Genomic DNA, 17925 nt, shown 5'->3' on the forward strand with positions numbered 1-17925 from the left:
TTCAGCTAGATGTTTCACTCACTACACCACGCCATTTGCCTTCTAGCCGTTTGCAGATTAGTCTCTGTGGTTTATAGTAGTCAAATATCTCTATTTGCATGTGTAAGTAATTTTTACCTCTCCGGGTAAAGGCACCCTGCAAAACATCTCTTCTACTTTGATTTTTCAGATGATTAAAAAAATTAAAACATCTGTTATTCATGAATTCCCGCCTTATTCTCCCAGCATGATTTTGGATTCTAATTTAAAATACACCCAACTGACATTTATCTTAGCTAGCTGTGCCTTCCCCCAAATTAAAATTTAACATTGCTGTTAATTATCATGTAGAATAAATAAGAATTATATATATAACCATTCATTCTGAATAATAAAGTTTCAAATATTCGCCCATTTTCTTTACACTCTGCAACAATTCTGTATATATTATTCTACTCACAAATATCAATTTAGCAGTAAGGAACAGGAATAAAGGTTTAAATATTGTAATACTTCAGCATATCTTAGAAGCTGTTTTTACTTATCAGTATTCCTTTCTGTGCAAAATTTAGGACACTTGTTAGGTGGAGTACTTAAACTTTAGCTAAGTGCAAACGTGCAACATATGTTAAATCATATTTGACATCTTTAAAAACTAAACTTGCTTGACTTTTGGATTTCACTGATTTGGAATAGAGTGTCATGGTCTCACTTTAATGTCACCCCTTGTTTCTAATCCTCTCAGAAAAAAACACTGAAACTGAAGAGAAAATAAAGCTTCCAGATCTCAAAACCACCCATATTTTGGGTTTTTTTATCTTACAAAAATAGTTCCAAACAAGCCAACTAATAATCAACACATTCCTGTTTTGAACGTGCATATTTATTATTATCACCACTATCTGAATGGTAACCTAGTTATGTTCTACTCCAGCTGAAGAAAAGTAATTAAGACCCGGTGTAAAGTTACAGATGCCTGGCACCATTGCTATGGCTACGCAAAGAGGAGCCAATCAAACCACATTGAAACTCACTTCTCAAGATTAAAACAAGTTTCTAATGCTTGCGAACCACCGTAGTACTGAAAAATGTAAGCTTATTAGCACAGACAACACATCTCTAAGTGAGAATCTAAAAAGATAATCTACGTAAGAATGAAGACTGCTGTTTGTATAACTGCTATGCACAATCACCTCTTTTTAAAACATTCTCAATGCATACACAGATCTTGACTCATCAGAATACTACATTAAATTAAAAGCCAAAAATAGCTTACCATGCCTTTAGATAAGTAAGTTTTTCATTTCGCTTACTATTTCACTAAACCCCTCAAATTTGACAGTCTATTCCAAACAACTCATATTTCAGAAAAAGGCATATTCATAGAAAATACCTAATTATTTTCCATATTCTCATCTACTTCCCTTATTATTAGTTTCTGGGCTTTTTTGGGAGGTGTGAGGGGGTATCTAGTCATCCATGCTTATTAGATGAGATCAGAATTTCTATGGATTGATTTCTTAATGAAAGTGTCTGAGTTGAGTAAAAAAGGAGATACAAACAATACTTTTATATGAAGCAGGAAATAAAATAACATCGCAAATATTCTCTGGGCAAACCTAAACTATTAAATCCTCAAATGAACAGCAATTAGCCCCTCAAGTACTTCAGAGACCAAGTTTTTCCTGGGCCTTTTCTAACAGAAAATGAGTAGAAGGGGAAAAACAAAAAAAAGGGCCACAGAAGAAACAGAGGGCTTTTTAGAGGTTTTGTTGTTGTTGCCTTCAATGTTTGGTTGAAGTTGTGCATGCATGTGTTGTGTGTGGTTTTTTTGTTTGTTTGCTTGCTTGTTTTTTCCTCTCCCCCCCTTTTAATCTCCCACAGAAATACTGCAATCCTTACATTGGGAGATTCCAAAACTGGCTCACCTCCACTGTCTTGACAAGGTCCCAGCCTCCCAAATCCATGTATCTATTTATAAGTAAAACCTCCCAAGTCACTACAGAAGCCACTATACAAGCTGCTGATCACTGGGTAAAGGAGGTAAAATGCTCATTTTAAATTTGAGGACACTTTCCATTCCTGTTGTGATGCTGTGACTCCTATTTGATCTTTAAGATAGGCTCACAACATTTAAAATAAGCCCCATAACTTGTCACACTAATTCTTTGTGAAATTAATATCATCTGTCCTTAACAGACTGTCATATGCTTTACACTAGGAGTCTAAATCATAAATTTATCAAGTTTTATTTGCATCAGAGGCGAATATTTATTAAAAGCTTCCAATTAATGCTATCCAAAATTTATAAGCATATTTCTCAATACTAATGTTGCCAGTATGTAAGCATAATATGTTGTATATTTTAATTTATTTGCACATTATTTTCAAATGAGACCTATTCAAATAAGTTTAGAAACTGGTTGCAAGCTGCTTTTATAAAAAGAAAAGCCTGAAAAGCAACACAATGAAAGATGCATGATGACATAGCTACTAAAAATAAAGACAACTCTGCCTAACAAAAACAACACATCAATAGATATTTGCAAATTATGAAGTTAAATTACTTTGTTGAATACTTTTCATCTTTAAAAAAATCCAAGTATTTTTCTAACACACACAGAGTACAATATTATCCTCAGAGCATAATGTATCTGTTTAATGAGTTTGCAATTGTTAAATATCAAGTAAAAATTGAAGTGATAGTACAAGTTTGGTTGCAGGTGAAACTATGTGAAAAAAATACAATTATTAAATACTTGCTTGGTCAAGCCTAAATCAGCACTTCTTACTCTCAAGTCCTTGACATCATACATAATCAAGTCAAAAATCAAGCAGTAATATTTGTACAGACTGAAACTGCTTAAATCTCTATTTAGATATGTATGTTCATATATGCTGTTGTTGCCTGCTCTATGACAGGGACACCTTAATCTTGTTTTCTAGAAAGGTAATACATGGTATACCAAAAGTAGCAGTTAATACCTGAGCAATTAGCTTACTGCTATTTTTTTTCGTCAATCTGTAGATTGACACCCCCACAATCTATAGATGTTAAAAAACAACCCAAAGTAATAATTCTCTGTATAATACATTGAATTGAGCATCGTACTACAGTTGATTCTGTTTCTGAAAGACACGCAATGTGGTGGAATGGAAGCCCCACATTTTTATGGCCAAAACTATAAAGTTTAATCACAGCATAACAATTTTCTCATCATATTTAACCAGGCACTTGAGTGAAAAAAGAAAACCACCAAACCAAACCCCACACTGTCAGATGTATAAAAGATATATTCTCAGCTAATTAGCACCATGGTTTATTTTCCTCTCTGGAACTTCTCCTCCTCTCAAGAAAAAAAAAAGTGAGCTAAACAACACTTTCTTCTCTATACAAAAACCAAATTATCAACCACTGTCTCAGAACCATAACATTTCAGAGTGTAGCATAAACCTTACATACAGTTACATGGCTTGGTAACATTCATCAGCATAGGCCAGGGTGTCCCACTTGTCTGCAAAAAACTTAGCTTTTAAAACACAGCTGAACAAAAAAATTAAGCATTTTATGATAAAGAATCATTTGGTCTTGCTACCAAAAGAGAGACCTAGAAGACACCACTACGCTTGTTTTTATTGCAACTTTGCACCATATGGTATAGACAAAAACTCCGAAAGCCACATAGCATTCAGGATAGACTTTCTGATCCAACAGCAAAATTTAAACTCTAATATTCAAGTTTAAAAGTTACGCAGAAACCACAATTAGCACATATGATGGCAGAGATATTCATATTACTACTCCTAGTGAATAAAGCCCAAAATACACTGGTAAGCTGAAAACATATTCATACATTAAATAGCATGAAAATATAATCCTGAAATACAGTTTACTTGAAAATAGCGTGGACAATCTTTACATGAAGCAGAGCACAATGTTTGTGCTACAGGAACCAGGCAATAAAAATCAGTCCCAATCAAATGCAAATTTAGCATCTATTTCTTCAAAAAGGTTGATTTGTCCAATATAATTTTTCATGTAAAGTCTCTAAAACAAACAATATCTGTATGAGTTCTCCTTAACACATATGGTCTAAGAAAAAATACCCTAAGACAAACTGAGGGACCTGTAACTGAAGGGTCACATGCCCATAATACCCTTAAAAGGCTAAAAATCAACCTAAAGCATATAAATACTAAGCCTAAACACAGACTAAATGTATGTCCACAAATGTTACCAAGTGGATCTTCAGCAGTAGGTTTTTCGATTGCACTCCACGGGTAAATTTGATACTGGTTTATCTTTAAGTTGTAAGTAAAACGAAGATTAAAAGGAAGGCAGTAAAAGTAAAGGTGGGAAGACAAACACTTTTGTAGAACAATAGTTTGGGAAAACAACACCCCCCCCAGTAAAATTTATATTTTCGTGCTTCCTGGTAACAGGCATTTGTGGGGGCAGTGATGAAAGAACAGGAGAACCAACAGATTATCAAGATCAGTAATAACACAAATTCTTTCCACTTCCAGTATAGTTGACACGAGGCCCAGTCTAATGGCTCAAAGATGATACAAAGGAGCCAAATCTGAATTCAGCCGAGTATTTTTGAATAAATATGTTCTGAATAGAGGAATTTACATAATGAAATTCTAATCTCAAAATTAACACACAGAAAATAATTGATTTAAAACAAAAAACTTAAAGCTGAATACAAGATTTTAGACTTTTTAGATAACAGTTTTCCAATAACTTCCATTGTCTAAGATAATCCTGAAACTGAAATCAATACTTTGTAAAGAAATAGTGTCTTTGTACATTTGTGTATATAGACCAAGAGAATTTCAAAAAAGAGAACATTAACCTGAGGAAAAGAGACAAATTAGTCTTGTAACTTAAATACCCACTTTTAACTTTCACTTTAAAATCCAAACTATGTATCAAGTGTTAATACTCACCTTTTTCCCCCCTCAATCAATAACACCCTATTTGTAAAAGGTTTTGCTGACAGGTGGGGTCTGCAAATGGGGATTTAACAGTGAATAATTTTAGAACACACTGCTGTAAATAAAGTTTTTTAAGAAATACTTATGAAAGAATGGTGAATTACGATAAGCCACAGAAACTCAAGGCATATTCTCATAAAACCATTTGGGAAGAACTGCAAATAAAATAATAATGTGGCAATCTGCAATTGCTTTATACTTTATAGAGGGGACAGTAAATTACAGCGTGTGCTTTGTAAAAGAAAACTCCTGGTATATAAGAAGTAGCTGAATTTTTTGTACCTTCCTCTGCTCTTGCACCTTCATGATCAGTCATTCTAGAAGAGGGTGACCTAGATTGATTAATGATTCCTGAAGGGATGTGGGGTATCTCATCATCGCCCAGATCAGCTATCATGTCGTGAAGTTTTGTCCTGTTGACTCCTGTAAATTAATGTCAGCAGCAAAGATTCATTTGATTGCTACCGCTTGACTCGATTGAAGTCTAAAAATCCACTAAACTAATTAAACAAGAATATTAACGATGGGACCTCCTTCAAAGAAATACATTGCTTTGCTTTCGTCTTTGTATATTAAAAAAAATGATCTTTTGGAAATTAAAAGAATGAGTTAATACATCAAATCTGAAAACTACAAGTAAACAGTTTTAATTCACTAAATCAAAGAATAATTCCTTAGTGTTCTGTAGATCTATTCTACAATTTCCTGTAGGAGAGAAAAAAAATCATCTTACAGTTCTACTGAAGCCAAGGCAAATATCAAAAGAACATTAATTATTAAAACACAAATGAATTAAACATTTGCTAATAATATAACACAACTTTAACTATACTAAACAATTTAACACTTAAAAACAGAGCGCAAATAAAAAATAAGCTTAAAAATGAGGGAAAAAGTACAGACAACTCATAACGGGGGTGCAACAAACAATTAACTTTCCCTGCTTTTGAATGGTATTTAAACTGTATAAAGTGCTTATTAAACACAAGAGCAAGAATTATTCCACCACTCTATGAAACTGCAGATGTATGTTATCCTTATTATACAAGCATGCCTCTAGAAACAAAGCATACTGAATTGTATTGTGCACTAAATTAATGAAGCAGATACTAGCAAATAAGAGTAGTATAATTTTTTTTCATTAATAAATTCATTCTTGCTTACAGCTTGAACATCAAAAAGTCAAACTTCAATTGTAAAGTGAAATTTCAGTGACAGAATCCCTTTAAAGAAAACAGTCCACAATGACTCAAGACTTCTAATGGGTAAAGGATTCCTTTCTGGGACTGCAGGTAGTTCTATTGTAGAACATTTAAAATCAAAAAAATCCACCACCCTGCTGCCAAAAATTATGCTTTTGAACTTCCTAAAATATAAAGTGTTTACTATCTTTAAAAGGACATATTAGAGCTTAAAAAATTTTCAAATACGTCCCCTTCTTAGTAAAGTAAGCATTAGGAAACAATTTCTTATATTCTGAGGTGACATGTACCACTTTTAATAAAAAGGAAATCAAACCTAAACCAAAGTCTTTATTCTCGAAAAAGTAAAAGGTACACACTATACTACTTCTTAAATGGTTAAATGTCACTCCAGTCTCAGGTAGAAGTGAGTCTAGAAAACTATGATCTCAATTAATGAAGTGAGTGTAAAATAAAATAAAATGAGGAATATCTCTTTTGCACCAACACTTTTTCTAATAGCCACTAAACAGGCAGGACTTCATTTCAATATTTAATTGTAGTCAGCAGGTGAGATCTCATAGTAAAAAGCTTTTCTTAAATGGCCAGGTCTCTAACACACAGGCTACAAAGCCTGCTTTTGTCTTAATTCTAGTTGGCGGTCAGCCAGCCACCTCTAGTGACCAGCAGCAGATGCATTCTTGAAGATACCATAGAGCCTAAACTGTCTACTTTAGTACACCCTTTGCTTTCTAGAAGAAAACCCATTTGTCTTTTTTATGTCAATAAGCATGAATTGTTCAACATGTGAATGCAAAATGCCAAAAATGGCTTAGAAACTTACTCACATCCCAACTGAAAGCATCTTTTGGAGGTGCTTTCACACCAAACATACAGGCATAAGAAGTCTGTCTCAGAGCACACTCAGAAGTAACTAGACTAAGCTCTCCTGCTCTGCTACTTTGAACCAGACAGTCATTTAGTACATCAGTGATTAGAGGACTGTTGGCCTTGCCTTTTAGTGTTTTTCAGTATGTTTAGTCACTTCTTGTCTTTCAGACGTAACTTCAGAACAGCCTCAATCCACCACACAAAATAGACAGAAGCTTCATTCTGAAGTTCACGAAAGAGCAGCTGCTGTTCCCAAAAACCTCTCTGTATTTCATGCTGAAAAATATCAACATTCAAGACTATGCCACCACCACAGAAGACTCTGCAGATTTCTGCTTTCAAATAAGTGTACCTTCACATTATTGCTGAAGTATTTTAAATGCTACAAAGAGACTTTCAAGGATAAGAATGTGCTGTCTCTGCATAAGCGGCTACGTTCAAGGCATGAACTGGATGCTGTGTTTTATACTCAAGATTAGGATAAAAATAAAATCCAGTAAATAGGAACTTGTTATGAACAAAAGCAAAGCACCTATAATCCCATCTCGGTGGATTCTCCTTCAGAGATCAAAAATGAAAAAGGTAATTGAATATTCAGTGCTGAAAAGTTGTAGCCTGAGAAGCCACAAGCAGATTTCTATTAGCTCCAAGATGTAATAGCCCAAGTCTGAACATAAGGATCCTCCTATATAACAGGTAATAGTAATGAAGATGGTAAAATCCAAATCTGTTTTCATGTCTATCAGCTCTCACCCTGTATTTCCAGAAATCAAGGCTAGCAAAGTAAATGGGACAAACACTTTCAGAAATACAGAACAATTAGAGAAAAGAGCACGAAAGCAAAAATGAGGAAAGTTTCAAGAAAACTAATGAAAAATCAGTAAAAGTATCTTCATTTTAACAGTGACACACACATACAATTAAAGATGTGAAAACTAATTTTAAAAATTACTGAGAACACAATAAGCTGACCTGACAGTATTGTGTCCTGAAAACGTGACAGACTGTGTGTGAAAAAGTCATCCCTTGATTCACCTGCCAAAACTGATCTTAACAAACTTGGGCAAGAAACTGGCCTTAAATTCAGCATACTACTGGAAAACGTAAGCCTGGTTTTGTAGAAATCAAACCTCCTTATTTATTTATCACAATGAAGTCCAGAATAGGTTGTAGGTGATTTCTGGTAGTGTTGTTTGTTTGTTGAGTCGGTTTGTTTGTTTTTAAAAGATCTTCTCATAAGGAAGTAGCATTTCCACATAACTTGTTAACTATCATGACAGGGAGGAAAACAAACCAAAACCACACAATGCAACAAAGAAGTATTACATTATGAAAACATACATGCTGACAGAAGATGACCTAAATTAAGGTGTTTCACCAAAAAGAAAACACATGAATGCAGACTACAGAAGTACTAGTAGTAGAATACCTACTTCTGTTCACTTATTTATCTGTACATTTGGAATGAACGTTATCATACCTGGACAGGGCTATGAAGACAAGAGTCTAAACACAGACTGTGGTAGCTACCAGATGCATATTCACCAAAAGAACCTGTTAGAATATCTGCCCTATTATGCTGTCCTCCAAGTGTTGCAAGAGGTGACAGCTGATGCATGTTTATTTGATCTTTATCTGCATGGCAGTATATATCATCACAAATTCTGATATTGCTCAAAACAAATTCTGATAAAAGTCTGACAATACACTGCGGAACAAAGTAAGAGATGAATATTCAGAATGAAGTTCACGAATGATCTGACATGAGAAGCAGGAATAAAGGTGGCCTTCAACATCACAGGACGTTTCAAAATGATGGACGAAATCTCAAAGCAGTACACAGGTTGTTTCAAAAAGAGGGACCCAATTTGAAATCCCTGCACAACCACAAAGCGCCCATGAATGAAACTGTTACCGCTGGAAACGGTGGGACACAGAGTTTCAAATTATTATCACTTCATAACTCATTAAACAGTTTGTGAACTTCTATGTAATTGTAACATGTTGCCATCATGAAATATACTCCTTTGAAACTGGGTCCATCTTTTTGAAACACCCTGTATTTTCAGCCTCACCATGTTAGAAAGGTTGAGAAAAAGGTCTATGAATCAAATAAACAGAATTTAAACGAGCCTGCCCGACCTTAAATGCATACCTTTACTGTGTGTGGGGGGGGTATCTTATTCAATTAGTTCTGTGATTTAGAGGCAAATTTTTAATCAGAAACTACGACCGTCAACAAGATACAAGGACGGAACTCCACAAACCACCCCGTGAGACTATCTATATAAGCTCAGGGTTTCCCAAAGGAGAATTTAAACTCAAAATCCAAAACGCTAAACAGTGACTTATGTGACCTCACAGCCTTGTGACACACAGTTGTCTCCTGAATATTCTATAAGCAGGCTTCAAAATTACTTTAGATGAAGAAAACACTCCTTTAAGTTTTGATAGTGGAAAACACATTGCTGAAAAACTATATACATCAAATAATAATCACTCAACATGTCGTTCCATTCATGGTACAGAATTTAATGTTATATTGTTCGCAGCAAACGCACAGAACTGGACAGGAGGGCAAGTCTTGATTATAATGTTGCAAAGTTCTAAATTTTGCAACAGGACAGTGCAGAAAAAATAATTACTATTTATTTTAAATGATGGCCACAACCAATTACATCCACAACACAGATCATAAAAATGCCAATTTTTGACAAAGTGCTTATTTTTGGTGGGTGAAATTGCACTCCTCTTCTGGAAATTCTAAGATTTACAGATGGAAAAACAAAAAGATAGCAGATATTGATTGCATAGCAGCCAAAGAAGCAACAAGTGCAGGAAAGAGAAATTCTTTCTAGACAAGCCAAAATAATGCCCCTAAAACAAATTTGGAGGCCTGAGAAAAGTTTTTCATACAATTTATAATCCTAGAACAACACCACTTGTCTCTGTTCTACAGCTGCTTAGCTTGCACAAGCCAGAAGCAGAAACTAAGTGGTGTGGTAAGCATGAAAAGCTTGGAGTCAGAATAAAAGTATGCTTTTAAGAACTTTCCGTGTGCAAAAGACCTAAAGGCATAACTTCCGAGAGAAATATAAAAATCCCCTACATACTTCCTTTTTTCCCCAGAATTCAAAACATTTGCTGTTAGTTTTCAGCCACTGTACTTCCAAAAGGCTAAAACGTGAAGTTTAATAAGAAAATTTCAAATAAAAGTAGGTCATTTTATTATTACAAACTAAATTAAAACTTTCTAACCGTACAATACTTTATGTGAATTTGGTGTCAACTGCTGATTTACATGTTAAATGAGAACACCCATTAGTATCCAGATTACTACTGTAGGTTCTAATCAAGCCAAAGACTTTGTAAAAATTTTTACTTCAAAGCTTTAATATTTTATGTATGTATGTATACGTGCAAGTCATGCACAACTGCTGAAAAAATAATCACATGCGTTAACTGAATTTTAATTTGTTAGCTGTTACGAAGTAAATTCAAAAGTTAATAATTAGAGAGTTCTTTATGACACATTATATTTTAATTACCACTTAATTTAGTCAGTACATACTCTCACAATTTTTCAAATTGGGGGGAAAAATATTCCTTAATAAACATTGCCAGAAACTGCTATATTATACTTCCAAAATAAAAACACTGCAAACAAGGAACCTTCTCTAGAGTGACAGTGATTTAATAACATTTTGTCCACTAAGAGCTTTGTATAGCTGATGACATAAGCTAGAAAAGCATTTTTACCAGGTGCTTCAATATTGAAGTTTGATTTAACTTACATAGTTCAAATAGGTCAACTTGTCTAAAAACTCTTACAGAGTAAAGAGGAGTCACCCAAAAAGTGGTAACTGCACAGAGAAGTGGAGGGTACCATAAAATAAAGATGATATCCTAAACAAAGCCACAAAAATTTCATATTTACATTACAGGCATTTTTAAAATTCTCATTGCCTTAGACTGGAAAAATAATTACAAACCCATAAATAGCAACTATAGACTCATTCAGGCTCATGTTAAAAAATGAGAAACACCACCCCCCCAACAGTACCATAGCATTAAACTTCAAGAAGTAGATTAAGTCTTTCAGAAAGCTTCTCAGAGTAGGAATATCCTCAAAATGCAAGTTGTTCATTATTTTTACACTCACATTTTGAAGCATTTAGCTCTCTTTTCCCTTTTAACCTTAAATATTTGTGTTTTCAAAATGTATACACCTATATGGCTGTCAAAGCTTTTGACATATTCACATTCAGCAGGTAGAAAGTTAAAGTTGGTTGCCCCCGTTAGAGAAAATGATGCTTAATGAAAAAAAAACAAAAAACCAAACAAAAACAGAAAAACAGAACTTGTGAGGAAAAAAAATATCTTCTATATAGATAGGCAAAAAAGCGTTGCATACAAGATTCAGAATCTGCACTTACTCTTTACCCCTTTCTTCCCCTTTCGTTCCTTCTTGTACTGTTCCTTCAGTTTACTTATTAGTCCCTGGTCTACATCCCAAACCTCAGCAGTTGGGGACAGGTCATCTTTGTCTACATGCAGCATATTATTAAAAGAAAAAAAATCAGCAATTGGCAATGCAAGCTGTTGATGTTTTACTATCATAGCTGTATAAGAGCATTAATAAAAGTTCTTAATAAATCTTTACTTTAAAGGTGCAGTTTCAGTTTGAGTTCACAAAATACTAAGTCTCATTTCATACAGTTTTTCAAGGCACTGTATAATATTAGTTACATATTCAAAAATTTTATGTTAATTTGTTACTAAGGAGCAAACAACATAAGCTTCATAAGTAACTGTTCATGTTAGATACTTCAAAATACACAATTCATGTGTGTTCAGAAACAACTACTGCATCTTTAGAAAGACAGCGTTAAGAAATTATTCAGCCAGTGTTGAATAAGCAAATAAAAGTATTCATGCTATATCTCTCATGAAAATGCAAGCTGAGTAAGTCAGTGCCAGTCTGTTCATGAAGACAATCATGCATCCTCTCGCACTCATTCTACATGCACAAGAAAGAAACCTTGGTCCTACATATAACCAGAGGAAAAAAAGTCTATAAATACAGTTTTTTACATAAAGATGAAGAAAAGGAATTCATATAGGTGAATGACATCCCACTGCATTCCAGTAACTAAGTTATAATTAGCAAAAAAACAACATTCCATAGCAACTTCAGAAGACACATCTTCTGTTTGAAAAATATTGCTAAGCTAATTACTGTCCAAGAAAAGTCAAGTCTCTCACTTTTCTACACTACCCATCTCAAAGATTTCTGGAAACACAGAATTAGTAAAAGGATAAACTTATTCCTAAGATAAGGAAAATGTAACCTTTGCAGAAGGCATTTTTGCTAGCAGGCAAGTAGGCAGCAACCAAATTTGGTTTGTGTGCCAGCTAAGTTTATGCTTACAAATTCTTTAGGCATAAAATAATAAAACCAAGTTCCTCAGTTCCCAACTTCCAATTATATGATAGTGTTTCCATAAAGCAGCAATTTTTGAAGTTATAACTGTTACAGTCATAAAAGTACACAAGAGAAGCCATACACAACAGAAAGAAACATGCATTTAGGATGCAAAACTGTAGGAGTTATTCCAAGTACATGTTTCATAACAAAACATGACATCAAATCAGAAGATATTCTAGGATACTGATGCATCTACCATTATTCAAATAAGGTTGATCAATGACAAAGAGAAACAATCTTGATCAAAGAGGTGGAATATAGGAATAGCAAGGCTGCAGCAGGCATGAAACAGGCAGCATCACAGTGAAGTCCCTGAGCTGTCCACCAAGAACTGAGAGAGGGGAATGGGACAATGACGTCCTACACCAAACTGCAGCTACAACTATCCAACTGCAAATACAGACACCTCAATCTTTGATTGCAGGGCCAGAATATTTACAAAGAAGAACACTTCTGTAAAGGCACAGAAAGATAAGTCGGAGGATATGCCCAACCAAAAGAGGAAGGCAATAAGGAAAAAGAAGAAAAAATCCCCTAAAACCCAATGAAAGGAAATTCAGTTAAGAACAAATTAAAATTAAAAAAATACATCCAAAGTACCACTAATAAAAAGAAAATAATCAGCTAGGCTGCAGCACTGCAGAGAAGGATTCAGGAATGAAACTGAACCAGAAGCTGACCATACTTAACAGCAATGCAATGCTGTTGTAAAAAACAAAACCAAACAAAACACAAGAGCCACAAGAAAACTGTCATGCTGGTCTGTTTTCAAAGGTGCGGTGTATTAAACCAGAAGTAGTCCACCTAATTCAGTGATGGTGATGACAAAAATCAAAGTAACACATCCAGTCTGTATTCTACACTAGAAGTTGAGAAAATGCCTGTAGATTGCAAAATAAACAGGGCATTAAATATCCAGACAAAGAATTGGAGGGAACCAGCTCATTCAGTCAACAGAAAACAGGAAAAACGTAAGCCTGCAAATATAAATACTTAATGCTATCAGCTACTAAAATGTCATAAATAAAAAACTAGATAAAACACTAACTCTAAGTGGAGAGGGTGTGAAATAAATTTCAATGAAGAATTTTTAGGAAAATGCAGCAGTGTTTCTCTCAGGTATGCCTAGATATACTTGACTATGTCAGAAGAGAGCCACGTAACTAGGAGACCTCTGTAATTCCCCACTAGCAGTGGAACTTCTTCCAATTGCCTGCAGCCCTTATCACCCACACTGAACTGACACTGGACAGTGCGGAGGATTCAGGATGTTCATTAGTCAATACCATTTAGTGGAGAAAGGATCTATTCATTTATTTAATTATTAAATTTAAAAGACGACTTGAGAGACTTTCAGTTCCAGTCACATTCTGCCACCTGGAATCCTGGGCACAGTCAGTCATTCTCTGACTCATGGTCCATCTGTAAACAGAACTTTTGCGTTTCATGGAGAAAAGAAATATGGTTATGAACGTGTAGTTAGTCATTGAAATCATAAGCAGAATAAAAAGACTACATATTATGTGACATCTGTAATTTGTAACGTAACATAACAATATGTATTTATTTCTGTTTGCTTAAGCAAACAGAAGCTCTATATGCATCTTTTTCTTGATGATACTATATCACAAGGCATTTATGAAGTTTTTAATCTAAAAATGTACATACATTTTTTAATGTGCTGCATACTTTAATTCTTTATTTAACACTGAATTTGCAGTATGTTTTACTGAGCATGACAGGACACTTTAAATCACAGTGTTTGAAAATACTTTAGGAGTCAAAGTATATTAAATGAGGCTCTTATAAAAAAGAATGTGTTCATAAAAAAATGTATTATAAGGGGCAGGGGTGGGAAAGCAAACCAAACTTCCACACTCAGTAGCTGGTTTGCAGAAATCTCCAATAGTAAAAACCTAACTATCAAATTTGGTGATAAAATATTTTAGTGTACACGAAGTTAGACCTACAGATAATATTGAAAGTAATAATAAAGCAAGACTATGTAATAGGTTTTGAGCCTAAACATCAGAAGTCTGGCTTCTAGATACTAAATAAAAGCATTATAAAGAAATACACATGTAAACATTTACATATTTTCAGAGCCTAAATATTTGTAACAGTAAGAAGTGATAGAAGTATGTCAGTGACAGGAAAATTAAAACAGAAGAAAAAGAGAAGCCTGAGAAGAAAACAGAACAGACCAACTATTTACATTATAAAGAAAAATATGAACTATATTTGAAATACTAAAGTTAATGGTTCATGCAATCGTTTAGAAAGTAATGGCAAGTATTCATTTAAATGAAGTTCCTCCTCAAAAATTAATAAATGGATGGATGGACCTGGAGATTTCAAACAGTAACAGTTTCACATAGCTCAAAATATTGTGGCAGGCTAAAATAAATCGGTTTAGGCAATGTATTATTTTATTTTAGAAGGCATTTAAATGGGGCAATATTTAAAATGTTATTTTTGATAGGTAATAAAGAGGTATTGTCTTTAAATATTTCAGATTTACACACTGATCTTAAAAAACCTGACACTTAACCCCAAGCCCTGATAGACTGTATCCTTAAACAGCCGTGTAAGGAAAGAACAGCTGCACTAAAATCAGTGACATACTATGAAAAAAACATTGCTACTACAGCTGGAAACATCTTCTGACTCATTTACATAGTTAGTACAAAACACACAAACAACTTATGGATACTGTGTTCATATGACTAAACTTAGAACACACAGTTTTTAAGATGAAAGGAGGTGCATGTTCACTTCCTCCACCCCACTTCCTTGCCTCAGACATGAGTGTTTTGCTAATAATGGAATTAGTGCAGTTAAACTGGTTGTCATAAAAAAGCTGTCACAAGTCTGTACAAACTCCTAAAACATTCTGCCTCACTTCTGCTATGGGTTCAAAAAAGACATTCAAACTACTCTCTGAAAAGCGTGGTGGGTCAACAGGATTCTTAAAATAGATTTAAAAATTTGATTTCATTTTTAAGTTTGGGATGGTAATCGAACTGCTCAAAAGTAAGTTCAAAAAAATTTAACTTGCAAAGTCAGCATTGCAAATAAATCGGAATCCCCCCATTCAGGGTAACTACTTGAGAAAACAACAGAGATATAACACAATGGAAAGTAATTTTGGAAATCAAGGACTTCGAATTTCAAGATACAGTTTAGTTCAGTAAGTTTCAGCTGCCTGCTCTGAAAAATGGATACATCTTTGACTGTGTGAATTATAGCATCAAGCTGTCTTTACTTCTGTATACAATAGTGGTAAGACTGATGGTAGAACCAGAAGTTTCTGCACCACTGTACATTTGAAGGGATGTTGCAAAATGAAAGTCAAAACCTTGGTTTCAGGGTCTATGAGATGTCTTATAACAAGAGATTTGCCTGTTCGGCTAAACAAAAAGATGATCAAGAAATTCATCAAATAACATCGCCTTCAAAGAGGAACAACACCAAACAACTAAAATGCTTCTAAAAGAAAAACCCAGAGGTATTATCAAAACCAAAGGTAACAGCTTGTCTGGCTTCATCTTCCAACTAGAAATAAGACTGAGTTTAAAAAACAAAGGTGATTGACCCTTTGATACTAATTTCCAGGAAGGAATGCTTTCTAATCTTTGGTACCTTCAAAATCAAGACTGAATGATTTTCCTGGAAGAGTTTCAGTATTTTGATTTCTATAGATCTTTATATTCTCTTTGTTCACCACGGTGTTAGTATCTAAGTATGAAGAAGTCATTGTCTCAATGGCATAAAATGGCTGAACAAGACAATCTAGTGACACTTTTTGGCCTTACAACAAAAGACTTACAGTATGCAACCACAGAATTGCTTGTACCACAATTCAGAAACTATGATGGTCAATCTTCCACTTCAAGGTAGATGTGAATTACTTGGTTCATTATTCTCTTTCCTACTCACATTCTCTCCCTCTTTCTATTTCTTCTTTTGGAACATGCAGGCTCTGGAAGTTTCTGACAGGATATTTTGTTTCACAAACTAATAACGTCCTTAATTTTATTATCTACTCTAAAATTAAAATAAATAAATAAGCAGTCAGACCAGTAGAAAACTATTCTTGTGATTCTACTAATGCAAGCCACATTAGCAACGACATCTAAAAATCTCAGTCAGAAAAACTAAATATACTAATTGCCTATTTTTACAAGCACACCAAAGAAATTCATTCAACTTACGCACAAAAAATATAAAGATCCTGATCAGAAACAAATAGGGGGAAAAATATCTAGACTTGAAAGCAAATTTAATTTAGGTATAACAATGTTCAGAATCCTAGTCTTTCTTATTCAAGAAAGAAAATATTCTCATTTTCTAGTTTTGGAATCAAACTCAATACCTGAAACAAATGTAACTATGATTGCATTTGTGGCAACCACAACAGCATATACACATGAAACTTTCACTATACACCATTACCTAAGCATCGGCATTTGATCATCACAATCATCCACACTTTCACACTGTCTTAGTAAGTATGACAATTCTTATGTACCATCCCGAATAAATATTCCTGTATTTCTAAATGTTTCTGTTAGCATCTTACCCCACTCTGTTCCATCTCCTGAACTTCGAGCTTCTCCAGCTCCCTCACCATCTTCAGCTGTCACTAAAAAATCAAATTCTTTCAAAGCTTCTTCAGTATCAGGGTCATCTGTAAGGTCAGCAGCTAAACCTTCATTACCAATCTGCAAGCAGATAAACATTTTTCTGAATTTGAATCACAAACAGATTTTCTACTCAAATATTTAAGTTAGAAGTGATATAGACCACTCTCACTTAGTACTTGGTTGCAGGGGAAAACATTTTTCAACATGAAATGCAGAAAAAGACACAGATACAGTCAGATTTAGAGCTGGTGTATAAAAAAAAACACAGAACAGAAAGCAGTGCAGTCTAGTGATCAATAGGAAATAAAAGAATACTGACACTGGGTTTAGCAACAAAAACAATCCCGTACATCCCAGTCTTCATTTTTTATTTAAAACACATCATCTGGAAAATTTTGTTGTTTTTCTTGTAACATCAATAGCTCTGCAATGCAGGTTTACAAACAAACTGTGTTTTCTACTGGTCCAGAAGTCTTTTTTTCTTTTTTGCTTTTCAGTTCTGCTTCAGTGTCAAGCATAAGCTTAGAAAAGAAGGTGTTTTCAGAAGTGTCTTTTTACTAGTTCTATCACACCTTCACTTTAAACAAAACAAACAAGCCCCCAATAAAGGCCTGAGTGAAAAGTTTTGTTTCATTCTGCAGGTGAAGAAAACTTCCACATACGGGGTTATGTTTCTATGACTTGCACAATATTATTCCACTTCTGCAGAAAGAGACAATTTTACAAACAGAAGGTTACT

At 34.2% G+C, this 17925-nt stretch overlaps 1 protein-coding gene across 6 annotated transcripts in view; it reads right to left on the reverse strand.

The window, feature by feature from the left end:
* The window catches only part of STRN3 (striatin 3), a 64897-nt gene that overhangs the window by 18817 nt on the left and 28155 nt on the right, over positions 1-17925 (reverse strand). For 3 of the 6 annotated variants that reach the window (XM_071809374.1, XM_065839612.2, XM_065839611.2), the window contains exons 7-9: positions 17123-17264; positions 11489-11599; positions 5263-5403 (exon numbers count right to left, since the gene is read on the reverse strand). In XM_071809374.1, coding sequence (XP_071665475.1) covers positions 5263-5403; positions 11489-11599; positions 17123-17264 — 394 coding nt within the window. The remainder of the gene's footprint in view (positions 1-5262; positions 5404-11488; positions 11600-17122; positions 17265-17925) is intronic. The other 3 variants (XM_065839614.2, XM_071809375.1, XM_065839615.2) reach the window with 3 other exon arrangements.

This window comes from Patagioenas fasciata, chromosome 5 (assembly GCF_037038585.1).
Source record: "Patagioenas fasciata isolate bPatFas1 chromosome 5, bPatFas1.hap1, whole genome shotgun sequence".
Classification (NCBI taxonomy): Eukaryota; Metazoa; Chordata; class Aves; order Columbiformes; family Columbidae; genus Patagioenas; species Patagioenas fasciata.